Genomic DNA, 19,089 nt, shown 5'->3' with positions numbered 1-19,089 from the left:
ATAATAAAATATATAATTCTGCATCGCAATGCTTTTGAAAGGGTAAGTGACAAAAGATTAGGCTAATATACCCTCAAAACGCAAGTTTCATTTTCAAACCGGGCTCCGATGCATTGAACTGTACCAGGAGGTGTTACAATACATTCACGGGCTCGCGTTCTAAATCCTTGCGAGCATGTAGTGCTGCAAACAGTCCATGAGCTCCAAGATGTCCAATATTCGCACAACTGTAATATAAGTGATAAATCAAAAGTATAGATAAAAGTGTTTTACAATAGATTATAGCAACATGATTCAGTATCGAACAATAACTTACAAAGTCATTACAAGAGTTGGTTTCAAAACTCAATCCTCGACAACCCGGGCCTCCGGCTTGTCCGTATATGCAAGTTCTCATTCTTGTCGTTCTACCGCCTCCACAGGACATCGAACAGTCAGTCCACGGCGTCCAGTCGTCATAGAAGGCGCAAGGCTATTAATTTGTCAATAGGTATATCTTGCTCAGGAAGGTTTATCTTTGTGTGATCTAATTCTTCTTTATCATCAATAACCGCCTTGGCAACATGCAGCTCTTTCACATGCAAGGCGTACAGTGTCGTATTAATTTGAAACGACTTGCTTGAGTTATGCATACGCTAGATGGAAAGAAATCGGTTTTGGGTTAGTAAAGCTGGTTAGTTTGAAGCTTTGTTAAATATCCGCTCAGCTGGTGTGGAGAAGTAAGTAAGTAAATCTGAAAGAATTTTTTTTTATTTTAAAAATTGTTAGTGAGATGGCTAAAGAGAAAAGAACTGTGCATTTCGTGCATCGCCGGTTGGTTAGTCTTCTTCTTCTCCTAACCTCAGTATTGCAGATGCGGCTTTCTGCAGCATCACCTAAACAACTGGCATCATCATCAGCATTGAGACAAGAGCGTCTCCTGCTAGAAGTGCCACCACCACAAGTTTGGGAGCAATCACTCCAAGAGTTCCAAGGTGACCAAATGGGGCAAAACTGTAAAATTCGGCTGTTAATAGTAGACATCTTCGGTTGGGCACCTACAAATTATCGGATTTTCCAACTGTAGCCATTACTGGCTTATTTTGTGTGCGGACCTGTATATTGCACGGCTCGTCTTCTGCTGACAATCCAGGACAACCCGGTTCACCAGGGTTGCCGCCTATACATGTTCGCAATCGTCTTCTAAAACCTCCACCGCATGAAACATCACAGTTTCCCCAATTTGACCAGTTCGACCAAGTGGCACAGACCTGTCAGTTTCAACAAAAGCTTTGAACATAGCGATCTATAATCTGTCGCTATGAATAAATAAAGAAGGAGCATGGTGGATGTTTTGGACGACTTGAGATGAAACTCTAATTTCTATTCTTCCGATCTTCAGTTAATCCTCATGAAATACTTACCTGTGCTTTCCTGCAAAGGTTGTTATACACTAATTATTGAAATAATACGTAATACTGTACCTGAGCGTTGCAGTTGCGTGTTTCTTCAACAGCTCCTATACAACCAATTTGACCGATCGATCCGTACAGACAAGTTCGAGTTCGCATTTGTGAGCCAGTTCCGCATGAAGTTGTGCAATCTGAATAAGTGCTCCACTCGGACCAAGTTGGACAGCGGTTGGTATTGCATACCTATTAACATTATAGACTAATTAAAACACCAGAAATTTACATTGCTTTTGCCATTTGTCTTTCCACTGTACTCATGCAGAAAGCGTTGGACAGAATCATTGTGAAGCGTTTAGTAATTGCAATTAAGTAGTTTACGATATTGGAGGTACTATACTTCTGTTTCAGACGAAGCTCCTTCGCAATTATTAATATTTCTTCCAAATCCCCCCACACATTCTCTTCTTCGAGTTCGAATGTTTTGAGTTCCGCAAGTTCCGGAACAATCGCCCCAACTACTCCAGTCAGCCCAGGATGCTGCATAAAAATAACGCTTGTATTCAACACACTAATACTGATATAGATTACAATGTTTCAATTTGTAAACTTTCTTTTTTGGCGTTTTTTAAAGCAATTTGACTTTTAATAAACAAATTTTTACCTTGTCCGCAAGCAAACAGGGCGATATTATCAACAATGCTTAACAAAGCACCGAACTCGTCGATGAACAAAGCGTTCATTGAGTCGGGGTCACTTGCAATTGCGTTAATTTGATCCTCATCAATTCTATTGGTGACGGCAATAGCGATGACACGAACACCCTGGGCTTTGAGAAGCTGAAAAGAGACAGGATGTATTGTGGTAAAACCATGGGAATTTCTGGTTATTTGAAGTCAAAGTCTGTTAAATCTAAGCGAAATTGGTATATTTTCACACATCGGCGATGACAGCAGAATATACTTTCGATTAGAATTGAATAGCTAATTGGTATAACAATTATTTTGCAAGTTGCGATGCAATGTCTTACCTCAACAGTTACTTCTGGATTATCTTGAGCTCTTCCATCGGTTAAAACGATTGCCAAATCAGGAACGTCTGGGCGATTACCTTCTCCTTCCGAAAACGTAGTTATTGATGCGTACTCAAGAGCCTGGCCTGTTAAGGTTCCTTCACCATTGTAAATTATGTTGCCAATTCTAAAGAGCAAATCACGTGTCGAGGTCGAGTCAAGGAATGTCCATAGAGGAATAACGTCGCGGTTGTAGCGCAGAGCAGAAATCTGCAGTAAAAATATAAGAAAGCAATTAGCAACTGTTCAAATTTTCAAATTTTTCTGGTTAAAGTTGCTTAGTAGCTTAAATTTTATAACAAAGGACAGCCTATTTAAAAGTTTCAATATAATTGAAAATTAAAATTTCACAGGATTAAATAAAAGACAATTTTGTACAATGCGTTTAAGTTCCTTACTCTAGTTGCATCTAGTCCAACATTTAGTCGGGATATGACTCTTCGCAGAAAATCGCGGACTATCTCAAAATTGTCTGCTCCAATACTGCTACTGGAATCAATGATTATGGCAACATCCAACAAGGTGCAGTCTAAATAAATAGAGCCATTAACTCATTAGTTATGCGAAAAAGACTTATATCGCTTTCGAAAGTTAAAAATCATGCTTTTAGTATTGGTTTAATGTAACGAAAAAGCGAAGTTGTAAAATTTTTGCTTTTACAATAGCCTACAGTACGGTATGCATGTTTATTTCAAATTTACTTACTTTCACGGATCCCGTCTGGCGGATTAACAAAATCTTTAAAAGAAAATAAAGCGGTTATTAAGTATAGTAAGTCGTAGAAAGTGATTAACTCGATAAGCAAGCACCTTGACAACAAAAGTTACGTGAAAAATTTTTAAAAAAGAATTTACCACAAGAAATGGTTTCACAAATTCGGCTTTCCTCCGCATTACCCTCACAAAGAACAGCGCTGGAGTCACCATCAATGCACACCCTGCTCCTCCTCTGTAAAAATATACGTTGCAAATGGTAAAACTATACAAATACTGCATATACATACTTAATAATAACAAAAGTACTTAGTCAGCTAGTATCATTACCGTTACTCCGCCGTCACAGGAAGCGCTGCAGGAAGTCCATTGTGACCAGTCTCGCCACACTGGACAAACATTTGCAACACAACTAACAGCATCTTGGGACGCTCCTTCGCAGCCCTCTGCTCCAGCTAATCCTCCATCACAAATACGTAATCGCTGCTGTGAGCCAGAACCACATGTAACGCTACAGTCTCCAACAACAACCCATTGTGTCCATGACGCACACGAAGGCTGCATAGCAAAGAAGATTGTTGATTAATTATTGACGGACGATGATGTACGAAGACAAGTACGTTTGGCTTGTGTGTGACATCGACTTTGATAAAACAATATAGTTATTTTAGCGGTGTGCAGAGATTTTTATAATACTTACAAGGGCTCCACAATCTCGATTTTCTATAGATGGTCCACTGCAACCTATTACGCCAAATGCACCGTTTACGCAGGTTCTTGTACGGGACATTGTACCAGAGCCACACGTAGCGCTGCATACTCCCCATGTACTCCATTCGCTTTCATATGCTAAGGCAAAGCAAGACTGATTAACAACAAAATATTGTTTGGTTGTGATGGTAAAAATTGTTTATGAGTTGTACATATTCAAGTACACGTGAAACTGATATTATTAAAACTTACGACATTCCTCTGAGTTGCAGGCTCGTGTATTGTCTGTTGTGCCAATGCAGCCAGCTTGTCCAACATTACCGTTTTCGCAACCTCGGTTTCGAGCTTGGTTACCTCCACCACAACTAACGGGACAATTAGACCAGCTGGACCATCCTTGCCAACTTGGACAAGGCTAAAAAACCAATATATATTTGTTTTCCTACCTTTTTTTTCATGACTACAGAGAAGGAACACAAATTAAAAAATACGTAGTTGATACAACCTAAACTATATTAGTAATGCAAACTGAATTTGTAAATATCTTCATTCAAGCGGCAAATCAATATTTCACTCGTCATAAAATCCTACCCTTTCGTTACAAGAACTTTCTTCCAGAGACACGCCGTCGCAACCTATGTCCCCTTGAACACCATTTCTGCATTCTCTTTCTCTTGTCTGAACACCACCTTCACAAGTGGCTGAGCAGGCTGTATATAGAGACCATTCACCCCAAGATGGGCACGCTTGTGTTTGACAAGTTATCGTCTCAGACATCGCGCCTATACAGCCACCTTGGCCAGCCTGGAATGTTATAGGTCAAGTGTAAGTGACATAAGAAATATGTATTATTATCTTTAGGTTTGAAATGTGAAACTAATTTAAAGTATTATTATCAAGTTAATTTATACAAAAAATTGAAAAATACATACTGTTCCTCCAACACAGGTTCTGCGCCTGGTGCGAATCCCGGAACCACAACTATTTGAGCACGAAGAGTAATCGCCCCACTGATCCCAGGAAGAGCAGAGAGCCGTGTTACAATCAAATCTTTCCACTGCTTCACCGATGCATGCGCTCTCAACTGCACACAAAAATATTAAGCTTAAGTTCGATGATTGCCTGCTGACATTTTCTGATTTCCTGTGGGATGACAAATCATCAATATGTGATCGGTTCAATCACATACGTTGTCATCGCACTATGTGGTGGTTACATAGTGCGATGACCAATCACTGCGGTAACAACAACAAGCGGCTGGTACCACGTTTGTTGCATGATGATGTAATACATCTGAATTACTGTGATAATAGGGAGCGAGATGCGGCAAGTTTGGACCAAAATGACACAATAATTCTTATCTAAATCAAGTTTGATTTGTTTGCCTCTCTAATTATGGGTAGATGTGTATTCAATAAATTTCGTTAATTCTTACAATCCTTAACCAATTATTTAAGTTTCTATATCACCGGTACGCAAACCATTTTCTAGACTTTTAAGAGTCCATAAGCACGAAAAGATTAATTTATAGAACATTTCAAAATGTTTACTGGGATCTGCATTTGGAAGCACAACACAGTTTCTTGATCTAAATGTGGTTCCACCGCCGCAGGTTGCATTACAATCACTGAAATCACTCCATGAAGTCCAAGTGCTGCACGCTCTAGAGTTGCAAATACGAGATAAGGTTTGTGGACCGCGGCAACCATCATCATTGACATTGCCAAAAAGACAGGTACGTCTGCGTATCTATTCCAAAAAAATCGAAAAAATATTTTTGCTACGGTTTCCAGGAAGGAAATGGAGTTAGTAAGTCTACTGTTATCAATGTCAACATACTTGATTTCCTCCGTTACAAGGGGCATCGCAAGTGCCGTAATCGCTCCACTCTGACCACGTAGGACAAGGCACGTCGAAGCATACCGTAGATTCAACGGCCAATCCTTCACAACCCTCATCACCCGGCGATCCATTCACACAGATTCTATTCCTAACCTGTGATCCTCCGCCGCAAGTCAAACTACAGATACGCGAGTACATTTACAATAAAACTAATTAGGTTATCACACAGTTAAAACTGAAACTAGACGGACCAAGACAAAGGAAGAGATAAAAAACAAAACCACCAAAGATTGTTTGTAATTCCGCAAAGAACTCACGTGCACGGAGAATAGGAACTCCAATCGCGCCATGCTGGGCAATCACTAAGTTGGCAGTTCCTTACTTCACTTTCAGGTCCCTGACAGCCATTGTCACCAGGCACACCGAATTGACAAACACGTGAACGACGTTCAATACCAGAGCCACAGGTTGCAGAACAACCAGTCCAGAGCTCCCATGGTTGCCAAAATTCGCATTCCTGCAAAGAAGTAACAGGTACTGTAATCTACTTCAAACCTTTGTTATCAATCGAAGAGTTTCAATCAATCAATTTCAACTATATTCAATATTTACCCTTGGGTTACACCCCTCGAATAAAGTGTCATCACCAGGGCAGTCATTAGGCTCGCCATTTTGGCATACTCTCGTTCGAATAGTGGAGCCGAATCCACACGTCACAGAGCAATCGCTAACTGCACCCCATGGTCCCCAGGATGGACAAGGACCTCTGTCGCAAGACACAGTATCTTCTGAGGGTCCGGAGCATCCACCACTGCCAGCAAAACCACCTGACAAAAAAACGTAGAACATTGATTGATTCTGAGCAGTAATTCATGGAGCCAATTTAAAAAACTATAGCAGTATTACTGTCATAATACTGACATTGTATAATACCCAAAACAAGTTTTGTTGTCAAAGAAAGGTAAATCGTGTTAAAATAGATTGTATTGATAAATATGATCAAAATATTTTGATTTAATATCAGTTTGTGTACCAAACTGGCAACGGAAAATTCACTGCGATTCAAATTCAAGTAAGCGTTTTTTTCTTTAAAAAGGCCTTTACCAATACATTGTCGTCTTCGTCGTTGGGATCCTGCGCCACAGGTGCTTGTGCAATCTCCTAAAAAGCTCCATTGTCCATAATAGTCACAAGGAATCTCGGTGTTGCAAATAATAGTTTCGCTGACAGCTCCTCCACAAAGGGAATTTGGTGTGCCTTCTGGCATACACACCCTGGCTCTTTCCTGCACACCTTCCCCACATGTTACGGAACAATCTTTAAACTCGCCCCAGGCCGCCCAGTATGGACATACCGGTGTATTGCAAGAAGTAGCCTACGAAAATTCAAATATGAAAGATTTTGCAAAAGCTAGTATTAAAAATATATACTTTGCTAAAAACGATGCAAACTTCCCTAACCATAAAAATAAAAAGCAAAACGATTTCGAGTTTGTTGATTGAACCTTTTACCTCAATTGGACTTCCACGGCAACCGGCATCACCTGGAGATCCACCAACACATTGCCTTGTACGGGTTTGCTCTCCAGTTCCACACGATTCGCTGCACCGACCATAAGACGACCAGTCAGACCAAGTTTCGCAAGGACTAGGGTTGCATGTGATTGCATTGTTGGCGTCACCCTGGCAATCCACTCCCGCAAAGCCGTTTTGACAAATCCTTAAAGTTTTTAAATCGAGAAATTCAGGAAATCCAAAACCGTAAACAATTTATAGATTTAATGGAAACGTATAAAATTAAGCAAAACAGAAGCATACTGTGGTACCTCGTTCTTGACTGAATGCCTCCGCCGCAAGTTCGTGTACAGCGGCCAAAGTCACTCCACTCTGTCCACCCTGGACAAGGTGAAGTAGTGCAAGTAGCGATTTCTGATGCAGAACCAGGACATCCTAACGAGCCTGCATTTCCGTTGACGCAAATTCGCGTTCGACTCTACAAACGCAACACTTTAACGTGACCTTGCTGATTTTACCTGTTCCATTTCAGTGAGAGTTGTATTATAGGTTTGAAAATTCTTCTTTCAATTATAAGATTGTTTTTCAGTAGCAGCGGGTTGTTATTCAAACTTTGAACGCAAATCTTTAATCGGACTTACTCTAGTTGCACTGCCGCATGATGCCGTGCAATCGTCATAACTTGACCATTCTGTCCAGAATTCGCAATCTCTCACGGCGCAATCCCTTGACATGACTGCTCCGTCAAAAGAATCGCAGCCCGCCTGGCCTACTGTGCCACCATCACACGACCGTGTCCGTGTTTGAAAACCTGAAGTGAAACCAGAAAATTAAGAAAAGCGTGTGATAACTATAATTTATATCAAGTTATGGCTACAATCGTGTAACAATGATTGTAAATGTTCTTATCTTAGTTAAACGTATTCTTAGACTGCAAAGGTTTATTTTTTTGCGTCATTACCTCCTCCACAGGTGACGGGACAGTCCTCATAGGGACTCCATGGTCCCCACGTTGGACATGGTTGTGTGGAACAAGCCTCTGATTGCTGGTTTGATCCTTCGCAGTCGCCGACACTTCCGTTAACGCATGATCTGTTACGAAAACTTTGATAAGAAGCGTTCAAAGAATAATTGCATAAGAAGTGATAAACCTGCTTTAATAAATCCAGTGTATAAGATCATATAACTTTTGGTATAAAAAATTAAAATTAATTTTAAGAGTTGTTAACGTAGCAAGATTTGTGTGGATGAAAAGCCTTAAGCACATGTTATACGTTATCAGTAAAGTGTAAAATGCTATGTATTTGTCTGATATGTCCATTTGTATTTTATCACCTTTCTCTTGACATATTGCCACCACCGCAGGAGACAGAGCAATCACCAAAAGAACTCCATGGTGACCAGTAATAGTCATAACAGACAGTAAAATTACAAGAATCGACTTCAAAGCTATCTCCAACGCAGTCAACACCGGTTTCGCAAACTCTATATTTTGCATGATAGCTTGCGTTACAAATGCGGTCACAAACAACCACGGTCTAACAAAAAAATCTGCCAGATGCGTTTTAATCACCAGTACTATACTCAAACAGATTAAAAACTGGACGCGTCAAGCTGCGCTTATATACTAATAGAATGATCTTGATCGTGTATATTTGTATTGAATTAAAAAGGAAAAAGTCGAACATTAAACGCTTTCTGATAAACCTGAATCGAAATCGAGCAGCGTCTTCACACGTACTACTACAATCACCCCAATCACTCCACTCTGCCCATGCTGGGCAAAGATTTACATTGCAATCTATATCGTCCATTTCGTCGCCCGGACAATTAGAAGATTCTTCAGATCCAATGCATGTCCTTAAATTAAACTTATAAATGAGCATGGGATTTTACATTTTCATCAAAGCTCAGCAAAGTCGTAACGAGTTTTTTTCAAAATGTGTTGTTCTAACTGCTACACACCTCGACCGCATCAACAACCCGCCACCACATGTTACTGAGCAGTCAGTAATTTCAGTCCATTGAGACCACGTCGGACAATCTTCTTCGTTGCAGGTGACAATTTCGATTGCGTTGCCAGAACAGCTTTCTCCATTGGGTACGTCATCGGTACATGTTCTATTTATTTAGCGACACACCTTACTATGAGCTCGATCGCAACAAAACAATCAAGAAATCATTGAAGTTAGTTCAGAACGCAAAGTGTACCGTTAGAAACAAACCAAATCCATATTGCAAGCAATCAATCAAAGAATGCGTGTGATAACAAATCAAATCAACCAACAAACGTAACAATCAGCTAAATCTGCGTAGATTTTGCACTAGCAGCAGACTGATCACAAAAGGGGCTTCTACCGAGATGACTTGATTGACAAGACACGATACAATATCAACTACCCTACCGTGCAAAATGATGTCTCAAATAATTTTTCCATGAGGTTTCCATGAGATTTCTCTCATTCCCATACCACTAGGTTGCCCTTACGTGCAATACGTGGCATAACACCATGCTGGTAATTGATAATGTTTGCAAATGAAGAGGAATTTAAACATACAAGACTGTTAGTTGCTTTAACAGAAAACGATTAAATCATGCGTGAGTGTTGGTGACAAATTCCATCAACGCTCACCGACATTATCTCGTCAAAATATTCTAATCTTGGTTAGTCAGGCTTAAACCATATGAAGGCTTCAGTTAAACAGCTTTTGTTGGGTGCTTGTTATAATTTTAAACAATTAACCTCGTTCTAGTTCGTGTGCCACCATTGCAAGAAGCTGAACAATCGGAGTACGGTCCCCAGTTACCCCACGTCGGAACAACTTCCACTTCACATTCGCGTTCTTGACAAGAGGTGGACTGCAAAATTAAAAGATGAAGTAACGACGCAGAACGAATCCTGTGGAAATCATAACTTGTGTGCATGTATCTCACGTACTTCTCTTCCCACTCCAGGGCATGCTGCTGATCCTGGGGTTGCGTCGTAACATCCACGGAATCTGTACCAAACTCCCTGACCGCACGTTGCAGAACACTCAATCCAACCACTCCATTGTAGCCATCCTCTTCCTGTGGTATAAACATTATAACCAAATCACTGTGGAAATAAGTAAACTGAAAATCACGTCTCGCGTAACTCACGTGCTGAAAAAGTGCGAACAGGAACTGTAGGTGTTGTTGTTATTATTATAGGCCGAGGTGCTGAAAGCTGATTGCAAGTAAAGGAATCTGCGTATAATATACTTCATGTTAATCCGAAAGAAACAAAAGTTACACTTACACATCAATCTATATAGTATGAAAATAGACAAAAGCAAGCAATCAAAGTTATAGCATATAAAAGCATGCATAAACGCTTACCGAGAGGCAGGTAACATTCTTGTCGAAAAGGATCAAAACAACAACCTCTCTGGTGATTGCAGTTTGCTTCGCTCCCGCCAGGTGGACCACAAGCCTCTCTACAGCAATCATTTTGAAACGTCATTTACAAAGCTCCACAAGTGCGACGTGTTTTAAAGTCAATGCAAAAACTCAACGCATTTTAATTAATCTGCTCTGAATTATTGCAAATACTTGCCTGTTTCCTGAAATAATTTGACAGCACAAAGGACGTGGCGCAGGAACCGTTATTGGAGCCTGCAATTGTAACACGATGTTATGAAAAGTTTCATAAAACACAGTCCGGTGTCACCTCAACAAACCATTTATATTAAAAATAGCTAAGGCAGCTCACCTGTGTTACGCCTCTTGTAGGTGGAACTGAAAACAACAAAAAAGTTATTTTTTAAAGATCTTGCAAATCCAAAGAAATCTGCTGCTATGCACAAATTAGTTACGCATATTATCTAACTTACCATTTTCACAGTTTACACCAGTGAAACCCAGCGCACACACACAAATGAAACCACCGGCGCTGCTGGGTTGACACACTCCGTTGTTTAAACAAGATGACGCAGTACACGGATCTGCATGACAAAAATGAAGGTAAAAACGATAAAGATGTGCTTTCAGCGATGCAAAAGTGCGGTTTTACGGGAATATGAAGCATTCGCTATGACTTCGAATTATTATTCAGTCGTTTATGAAAAGCTGAAATTATACATTCGAGGTTTCCTATGATTTTGACTATTTTGACTGATCACTTATATAGCGACATCAATTTGCTGGGTCCGAATAACTGCTGACCTGCTTTGCCTTTTTTCAAAAGTCGGAAGTGCGTTTTAGTGACTCGGCTAACAATTAATGGAAATGAAGACATTACGAGCATTACGAGAGCTTTTAACCAAGTGTCAATAAAGCCAAGTTGATTGTATATTTCAAAAATGTAATTCTTAATATCGATAGATACTGTATATAATATAATATGCTATATATTACTTATTGTAGTTAACGTCCATGACTCGATTAAACGTACCAACAGTTCCCTGACAGATAAAATACTTTCGCAGTTGACACGAGCCATCAAACCAGCGCCCAAGAACGTCGGGAAACCTCGGTAGAATGGAGTCACGTGCGCTGATGTAGAGGCAGTCATGATCGGGGCGAACTCCGTTTGGTTCGCTTGTTCTTCCGTAAGAAAACCAATTTTGATAACCAGTTTGACCAGAACGTGGAATGTTGGATCCATCGAGCCATCTCCAGTTGCCTTCTTGGATAATGTCATTTCCTCCGACCCAGTAACCAGGAGCAAAAGCGTCCTCCCACCTTCCTGTGGGAATACGCCCGATATTTACCCTGAGGTGGCTTACGACGGCGTTCATGACGTCCTCCGAGTTTATCACCAGGAGATTGGAGTTGGCATTGGCACATATCTGCATCGCTTCAGTAAATGTTCTTCTTTCAATATAGTAACTGAAGATCTGATTTCCGTACGGAAAAGTGCGCACTAAAATATAATAAACAATCCAATTTTAAGCAATATTCTGAATTATACAAATCACGTTTTGTATACCTATGTACTTTTTGTTTGCTTGGATCAAGCTAATACAAAACTTTTTCACGAAAAATATTCTTACCGTCCATAACAGATGATAGCTCGGTGGTTTCAAAAATACCAGGAAAGATCGTAGAAAATTGGGCAATTGTTGTTGGAAGGGTTGCCAACGCAATTGTTATCAAAAGATAACATAACGCCTCCATGACCCCTATACGGAAATAAATTATACAGCTACTGTTTTCCATAAAATACAATAAATAAAACAACATTTTAGAAAAATGCTCGAACGTGACATTATTTCATCATCATCGAAGTCAAGATAAAGATAATTAGGCGCGGCGAAGTATTTCTACGCCTGTGCGTACCACCACTATCACCACACTATAGTGATACTCAACCATAACCGCAAAATGTTACTGGCAGTAACATCGCTTCAATTTGGTGCGCCGCAGTAAGTTGGCAGGGCCGCCGCATAGCTTGTCAATGAATTTTACTTCCGCAATGATTGCGATGATATTCAAAATTTTGTAATGAGAGTAGCATTAAATTTTGTTTGGGAACAATTGTATTAACGTATTCTTGGTAAACTAATGCAAAAATTTGAAAAACTAAACCGCAAAATGGTGGTACAGGTCATTGAAATCTTTAATTATTTCAAAGTAAAATATTTTGCATTACGCAAAACCACGAATAAGAGCGGACAAGCCATTAATATCTTTAAATAAAATAAACTTTTAGCGTGGTTTGCTAGAGTTATTCTGGCCTCGGGGCAAGCCAGAATTTTTCTTTAGGCTTGGATATTGCTGTGCCTGATACCGGTTCATATCAATATCGCAGTTGCGCACGTATTGCCAGGACCAAGCCTTGATTAGAGAAATGTTACTCAGCGCGTTCAGGTACATTGGTGCATTTGCGTGCTGTCGGAGACGTGATCTACAAATTACGTTTTAATGGAAAAAATAATGACTATATGGCCACCGGTACAAGGACGGTTGAGCAATATTTAGTTTTCATCCAAAGTAAATTGAGACAGCTCAGTAATATTCTCATGGGGTATCCTGTCCTGCCCCGCGGCGTGTTAATACTACCTTCAGACGACATTCATGTTGGTCATTTCTCTACAGAAGCTATTTTAGTGAAGACAAACAAATGACAAGCAAAACCAAACAAATGCGCTCGACGAAGTCAATGGAAGTTAATCTATATCTGTATGACATTAACATTTTCATGCCTATATCATATTTGCAGTAAAGATGTGCGAATTACGACCAAATTATAACTCGTACCAAAAGTCATATACAAAGCTCAAACTTATCTGCTATATATGACACTGACAGCGCAAGTCACATAGCAATAGTATTTCTGAACGAAGAGGACGCGTTTTATATCAGTAACAAAATAATGTCAGCACCAGAGGTGGGTTCAAAACAGTCTGAATAGTTCCATCAAAGCAATAAGTGCTCGTATCTTTCCTACTCTTAAGTTCTAAAATCGCTGTTGAATTCATTCCATCCATAGTAATGTTTTATTTATATCAATTTTTCATTTAGTTCTCATGTTTATCGTAGACTATTGATAAGATTATTAGCACTTTCTAAGTGAAACAATCGATTTATGACAAATCTGCTTTCACGCACAAGCATTATAATTAAACTTGGTCTTGAAAAGTCGTCAAAGCTTAGCAATTTAAAGACCAATGATCTGTATTAATGTCAGAGCGAAATTTTACGAACAAGATATGACGTTGCATCTGCCGCATAACATCCTGCGACATGCTCTAGAGCACGATAAATTTCAAATAATTATAAACACTTCTTATGTAAATTTTCAACAAACCCTTAATCAAAATTCGTAAAGTTTTTGCATTTCGCAAACTTAATACTGATACTCAATCAAACATGCAATTTTCAACAACTGAACCGCTATTGGGCAATAGGCCGAAAAATAAAAAAAAATATTTTAGTGTAGTGGAAGTTTCGTTGAGATAAGTAATGCTACAGTACTTACATCACTACGGATAAATCTCTTTCATAATATAGTTTCTTCCACACTTAAATGTATTCATATTTAGTCTGTAGCGTACGCTCCAAGCATATCAGTATAAGTTCTATGCATATATATGTTCTATCCTTACCTCGTCGTAGCGCAGGTTCGTTTTAATATTTCGTTCCGGTTCCAGTTCTTTTCTTTCAAACAACAAACACAACTTTTTGATTAAAATTATGTTATCAAGTGAAAGCAGAGTTATAAGCAAATAGCTAACGAACTGGCTCGGCGCTATGTCGCCAAATAACGAAAATCGAAAATGTGCTTGCTAAAAACGGAACACCTTTTTTTCTGGCGAGACTGGTTTGTTACCAACTCCTTTTTACAAAGGCGTAGACCTTCCTCTCAAAATGTTACGATCTCACAGCCCATGTTTATCAATAAAATCAGATAATACTGAAACTGATATTGCAAAAGCACGACTATAAGTTACAGATAACTTTTTGTTCCTATATAACTATATTTTTAGTATAAGTAAAAAAGTCTCCAAAAATACTTTTAAGCTATATTTTAGAATAATTTCTGTGCATTATAACTTAGTTAAATGAAAGTAATTTTACATTATAGACGTAGCACTTATTTACAATTAACAATATTTTGCACATGACAATGAAAGTGTTTTCAAGGTACATTTTTCGCAATATATTTTTGTAACTCATAAAAGAAAATAGAAAAACGGCCTGACTATACAACAATGACCTTAAGTATGTTTGTTTCATTTAAGTACAAGTTAATCGAATTCTGTAAACTTTGGCTGCTTTAGTTTAGTCATTAATGGTTGTTATTGTAGGTAAACAATATAACCAGCACGACTTAGTCGATCTGAAGACGCATGTATTTGCGGTGGCGTTGTTACAGCTGTGAACTTGTAAATTGGTCCCATTATTAACGAGTGGACATTTGGTATAAAATTTGAAATTAAATGAATTTTAGTGACTTTGTTAATTAAATTTGAAATCTTAACACCAAAACCTTATGAATCATAAACTGCATTTAGAGTCTGAATGACGAAGCTGATTTTATTGTAATTTAATAAGTGTTAATGAAATTAGACTCACATTAAAAGTATTTTTTGAGTGTTTAGCTGGTTTTTAAAAACCACGGTAAATTAAAATTCGTCTTTCACGACCTGTATGACAAACCGCGTTGTTTTTCCTACAGTAAAGTTGCTTGACTTAAAGTTTGACAATTTGGCATGAACGAACTCAATAACAGTTCACTTGAATCTCACAAATTTTAAAAATTATTTATATTATGTGTGCAACTTCTACTACTGTACTATTCTGCTCGTTGTTTCTTTCGCAAAGTCATTTTATTCTGTGCGGCAATTTCTGCAATTGAAAATATTGCCCCGTATTAATCTATCCTACGCGGTCGTTGGACTATGCAACTAAGTATTTCTAATAATTTGTTTTTGGATGAACTGGTTTCCACTATTATTAGTTTCAAACAAAAGGCATGACGTCTATCCTTTTTAGAAGGTCCTTTGAAAACCGTGAATTGATTGTTTTTACGAGACAGGAATTCGGCGACTTATCAACGACTTGTTGGGGCGATGTTAAAGTTATATTTTGTTGTCACACAAAAAAAATCGAGAGCAGATTGCTCAAAAATTACCATAAAAGTAAGGGGCAATTGTTAAAACAAATTGACCTGAAAACAGAAAAAAGTTGCATACTGTAGAAATGATTTTCTTATGATATTTAGTGATTAAGCAATTATTGCAAAAAATGTTACGTAAAACACCGCATATTTGGCGCTGATTAGAACTTACATTGAGGCAATCATGGCGTCACAAATAAAATCCATGTGCCTGAATGAATGTTGGGATTAGTTCGAATATAACATTTTGTGAAAGACGAAAGATATAATTGTAGTATAAACTTGCTTTTATGCACATAAGAAATATCTTGCGTGAGTTTGGTATACCCTAACGTAACTTACAGTTCGTGTATTTACGCCAGTGAAGGTAGATGCGAGGATACAGTTCACTGAGCTAAGTCTGACATTTGCCTATTGGCGTAGCCCAGCACCAGCAATTGCCAAAAAGGCACGAATGCCTGCTAATACATGTAGGCTACTGTCATATATGACATTACTATGCTGAAAATAAACATTAACCGCAATTAATCGCCTACCTGCAAAGTCGCATTCTATTCAAAACGTGTTAGCTACAGTAGACTGCTAGCGTAACTAGACTACCACATACTTATTTGCTTCGAACTCCAGCAAGAAAACGTGTTGGTCTTGCATAGTGACGTCACTATGGTTACCACAATTATAATAAGCCTCAGAATGCAATACATTTTCAATTATAGCTGCTTGAAAGTTTATGACCACTAAATATGTCAATAATTTGTTTTATCCAGTATGCTTACGAACAGTACGAGTACTGCTTGTTATCAGTAACATTAAACTGCAGCTGTTGGTCGTATTCAAAAGTTTGTGGAGACACAAAGAACAAAAAAAAAGCATAAACAAAAAAAAAGTTTTTGTGGTAAATATAACCAATTATACCGCTCAAGGCCCGCATCATGGGTTAATCTTTCTGCACAACTATACATTTAAGTCCATAAGCTATTATTTTAGACAAAGAATATGCAATCAAGTATTATATTACATAAGTAAAAAATTTCTCATACGCAAGCTGTTTTAATATTTATACGACATGTTTATTATATTCTACATACAGTAGTATAGCATAGAATTTTATTTTGCCCTATAATTTAAGGCTGAATTTTGCACGAAATTAATAAGCAAAAAGTAATGGTTATAAAAAGACAAACGTTGTGGTACAAATCATGTGTTTTTATAAGCCTAATATGAAATTCAAGGTTTGGATCATTCTTAACAGTCTGCAATTTTGTGACTCAAGTTAGACTTAACTGAACATATACAAATTAATTTATTATTAACGTATACAGAAAGTAAGGATGTATGAAAATATAGAAAGCAATGCATCAACAATAAAATCACAATACTGAAAGAGATGTCAAAACAATTGGCAGATAGATATGTGTATTTGCATATAGATCCTGTTATTGCATGTCAAAAGAAGAAAAACAAAAGAATCAAAAGAAAAACATGTAAAATATTACACGTTTTTATGTACAGCCAGTGGTCCGGTGTAAACCAACTAATCGTGAACATTTTATTTGTTTTCGTGCCGAAGTAAAATTTCAAGGTAACAAGGCAGGCAGTATATATGCACGGCAAAATTACAAGCCAAAAATTAAAATTTTTAGCTTATTTTCGTGCCAAAGGAATGCGTGTTGGTTGTAGTTTGTCATATAAACAGAAAATGATCAGGCTGTGAAATGTGCACAAGACTATGTTATATGCAATAAAATACAGCATTACTCTATTTCCTACAACACACTGTACAGTGTACACTACAAGACCACTTAAAGTTAAAAGACAAGGCATAAGCCAGCGGTTTGTCTGACCACAACCAATTTCATGGTCTTTATTACATAAAAATGAGTATAAGCAATCTTTTTTTACAGCTATTTTCAGTAATTCATAAGAATTTTACTGCAATAGGTTAATCACTAATCGTTGTCTTTCTCCATAACTTCATCTAAAAACAGGCGTATGATGTACTTTACCACAAGAAGAAGAATTTTATGCTATCGGTTATACACGCAACACAATACCGGCAGATTATACTACATTCGTTAGATATAATTTCTTTTTATTTCGATTATCGCAGTCAATATTGGCGATTTAAATTACATTACAAAATCAAATCACACAACAGCGGATAGACCCGCATGGTTTCCTTCGATTAACTTTATGATTTAAACACGCTTCCAGCGTATTTCGATTTCGGCAAGTTATTATAATTAGAATGCGGCGAGAAATTAGTTGAAACCCCTTTGATCTTATCTGGATACGCCGGTTTTTTCGAAATGTCGCTTGACCGATACGTGCCACGGGTTTTAGAACCACTCATCACGCGCGCAGATGCAATAACCCAGTAGTGATAATAACTTTATTGTTTTGTGTCAAATACCTAGCGGAGAATACGTCATCTGATTACGACATAAAGCGACTGTGCATTTCGCATTCTGCGGTTGAGTAAACCGTACGTCTATCTATTCTTGTATCCGATTTTCATCACGAAAAAATTATACCCAAGGGCGCGCCCTGATATATGTAAGGCCATGTACAGGAACGCGGTTTCCTTGATAGTTTTAATTATTTTAGGCTGGATGTTGTAAATTATAAGTTTCTTACAGTACGTTTAACCGCAAAGTTTCCGCCGCCAGGTCGTTGTTCAAAGAAAATCGTGTCACCAGTTTGAACCCTTCTCAACGCGACTATGTTTTTAGATCGTTTGAGACATGCTAATGTAGAAATTGTTTTTCTCAGACATGGCCATGTTCTCGCAAATAGGCCTCTCCTCCCTTGAACTTGTAACAGCTTATATTTCACATTTTGCGTTGTTTTCCGTACTCACGAACGTTTATGGCAAAGGTGCTAGAAATTTGGCAGAGTTTAGTTATAAATCGATGTTTTCACTAGGACTCACTTGTAAAGATCGCCGTATGCGGGCTGCTCTGACAACGCTTGGATATCCAACTATCCAAGTTAAAACCATTTTCTGTAATGTTCCAGGTGCCCTTGCCTATATAGTATATAAATACCGAAGCCTACTACTAATGCCTGGAAAAATCATTTTATATTTTTGGTTGAACAAGAACCGTTCGTCAAGTGAAGTGATAGATCAAAATGATTGATGGAATATAAGTGGATGGAAGATCACGGACAATTGTAACAAAATTCAGATTTTGCTGTTTGACTCAAACTGTTGTGCGCCTGTTTCACACAAACTATAGTGTAAATATATGAATGACCACTTTG

The 19,089-nt window shown here is 38.2% G+C and overlaps 2 protein-coding genes across 2 annotated transcripts in view; both read right to left on the bottom strand.

The window, feature by feature from the left end:
• LOC143459480 (uncharacterized) overlaps window positions 1-9,349 on the bottom strand; it is a 48,804-nt gene extending 39,455 nt beyond the window's left edge. Inside the window, exons 1-28 of the mRNA XM_076956662.1 lie at window positions 9,206-9,349; window positions 8,948-9,100; window positions 8,576-8,725; window positions 8,202-8,332; window positions 7,882-8,051; window positions 7,552-7,718; window positions 7,238-7,445; window positions 6,831-7,101; window positions 6,339-6,553; window positions 6,044-6,243; window positions 5,724-5,904; window positions 5,435-5,633; window positions 4,817-4,968; window positions 4,476-4,688; window positions 4,137-4,299; window positions 3,874-4,022; window positions 3,504-3,731; window positions 3,315-3,408; window positions 3,166-3,198; window positions 2,859-2,989; window positions 2,419-2,670; window positions 2,053-2,227; window positions 1,789-1,928; window positions 1,464-1,634; window positions 1,095-1,250; window positions 841-993; window positions 317-472; window positions 72-227 (exon numbers count right to left, since the gene is read on the bottom strand). Of these exons, the coding sequence (XP_076812777.1) occupies window positions 72-227; window positions 317-472; window positions 841-993; window positions 1,095-1,250; window positions 1,464-1,634; window positions 1,789-1,928; window positions 2,053-2,227; window positions 2,419-2,670; window positions 2,859-2,989; window positions 3,166-3,198; window positions 3,315-3,408; window positions 3,504-3,731; window positions 3,874-4,022; window positions 4,137-4,299; window positions 4,476-4,688; window positions 4,817-4,968; window positions 5,435-5,633; window positions 5,724-5,904; window positions 6,044-6,243; window positions 6,339-6,553; window positions 6,831-7,101; window positions 7,238-7,445; window positions 7,552-7,718; window positions 7,882-8,051; window positions 8,202-8,332; window positions 8,576-8,725; window positions 8,948-9,100; window positions 9,206-9,216 (4,578 nt within the window). The 5' untranslated portion in view covers window positions 9,217-9,349. The remainder of the gene's footprint in view (window positions 1-71; window positions 228-316; window positions 473-840; window positions 994-1,094; window positions 1,251-1,463; window positions 1,635-1,788; window positions 1,929-2,052; window positions 2,228-2,418; window positions 2,671-2,858; window positions 2,990-3,165; window positions 3,199-3,314; window positions 3,409-3,503; window positions 3,732-3,873; window positions 4,023-4,136; window positions 4,300-4,475; window positions 4,689-4,816; window positions 4,969-5,434; window positions 5,634-5,723; window positions 5,905-6,043; window positions 6,244-6,338; window positions 6,554-6,830; window positions 7,102-7,237; window positions 7,446-7,551; window positions 7,719-7,881; window positions 8,052-8,201; window positions 8,333-8,575; window positions 8,726-8,947; window positions 9,101-9,205) is intronic.
• A 630-nt stretch (window positions 9,350-9,979) lies between these two features.
• On the bottom strand, window positions 9,980-14,669 carry LOC143459545 (uncharacterized). The gene is made up of 8 exons (XM_076956757.1): window positions 14,312-14,669; window positions 12,257-12,385; window positions 11,656-12,126; window positions 11,096-11,206; window positions 10,975-11,000; window positions 10,815-10,877; window positions 10,180-10,310; window positions 9,980-10,100 (listed from the first exon to the last, which is right to left on the bottom strand). The coding sequence occupies exons 2-8, from the start codon at window positions 12,378-12,380 to the stop codon at window positions 9,980-9,982; spliced, it is 1,047 nt and encodes a 348-aa protein (XP_076812872.1). The 5' UTR covers window positions 12,381-12,385; window positions 14,312-14,669.
• Window positions 14,670-19,089: the final 4,420 nt, after the last annotated feature.

The sequence above is a fragment of the Clavelina lepadiformis genome, chromosome 5 (assembly GCF_947623445.1).
Source record: "Clavelina lepadiformis chromosome 5, kaClaLepa1.1, whole genome shotgun sequence".
Classification (NCBI taxonomy): Eukaryota; Metazoa; Chordata; class Ascidiacea; order Aplousobranchia; family Clavelinidae; genus Clavelina; species Clavelina lepadiformis.
The sequence above is the reverse complement of the archived record's forward strand: the minus strand, read 5'-3'. Positions and strand labels throughout refer to the sequence as shown.

Coding starts and splice junctions, on each gene's coding strand:
- LOC143459545 (XM_076956757.1), bottom strand. CDS start 12,380: ATGGAGGCGTTATGTTATCTTTTGATAACAATTGCGTTGGCAACCCTT. Junction 11,207..11,655: donor TATCTGTCAGGGAACTGTTG/GTACGTTTAATC, acceptor TTTGTCATGCAG/ATCCGTGTACTGCGTCATCT. Junction 10,101..10,179: donor GCCCTGGAGTGGGAAGAGAA/GTACGTGAGATA, acceptor TTAATTTTGCAG/TCCACCTCTTGTCAAGAACG.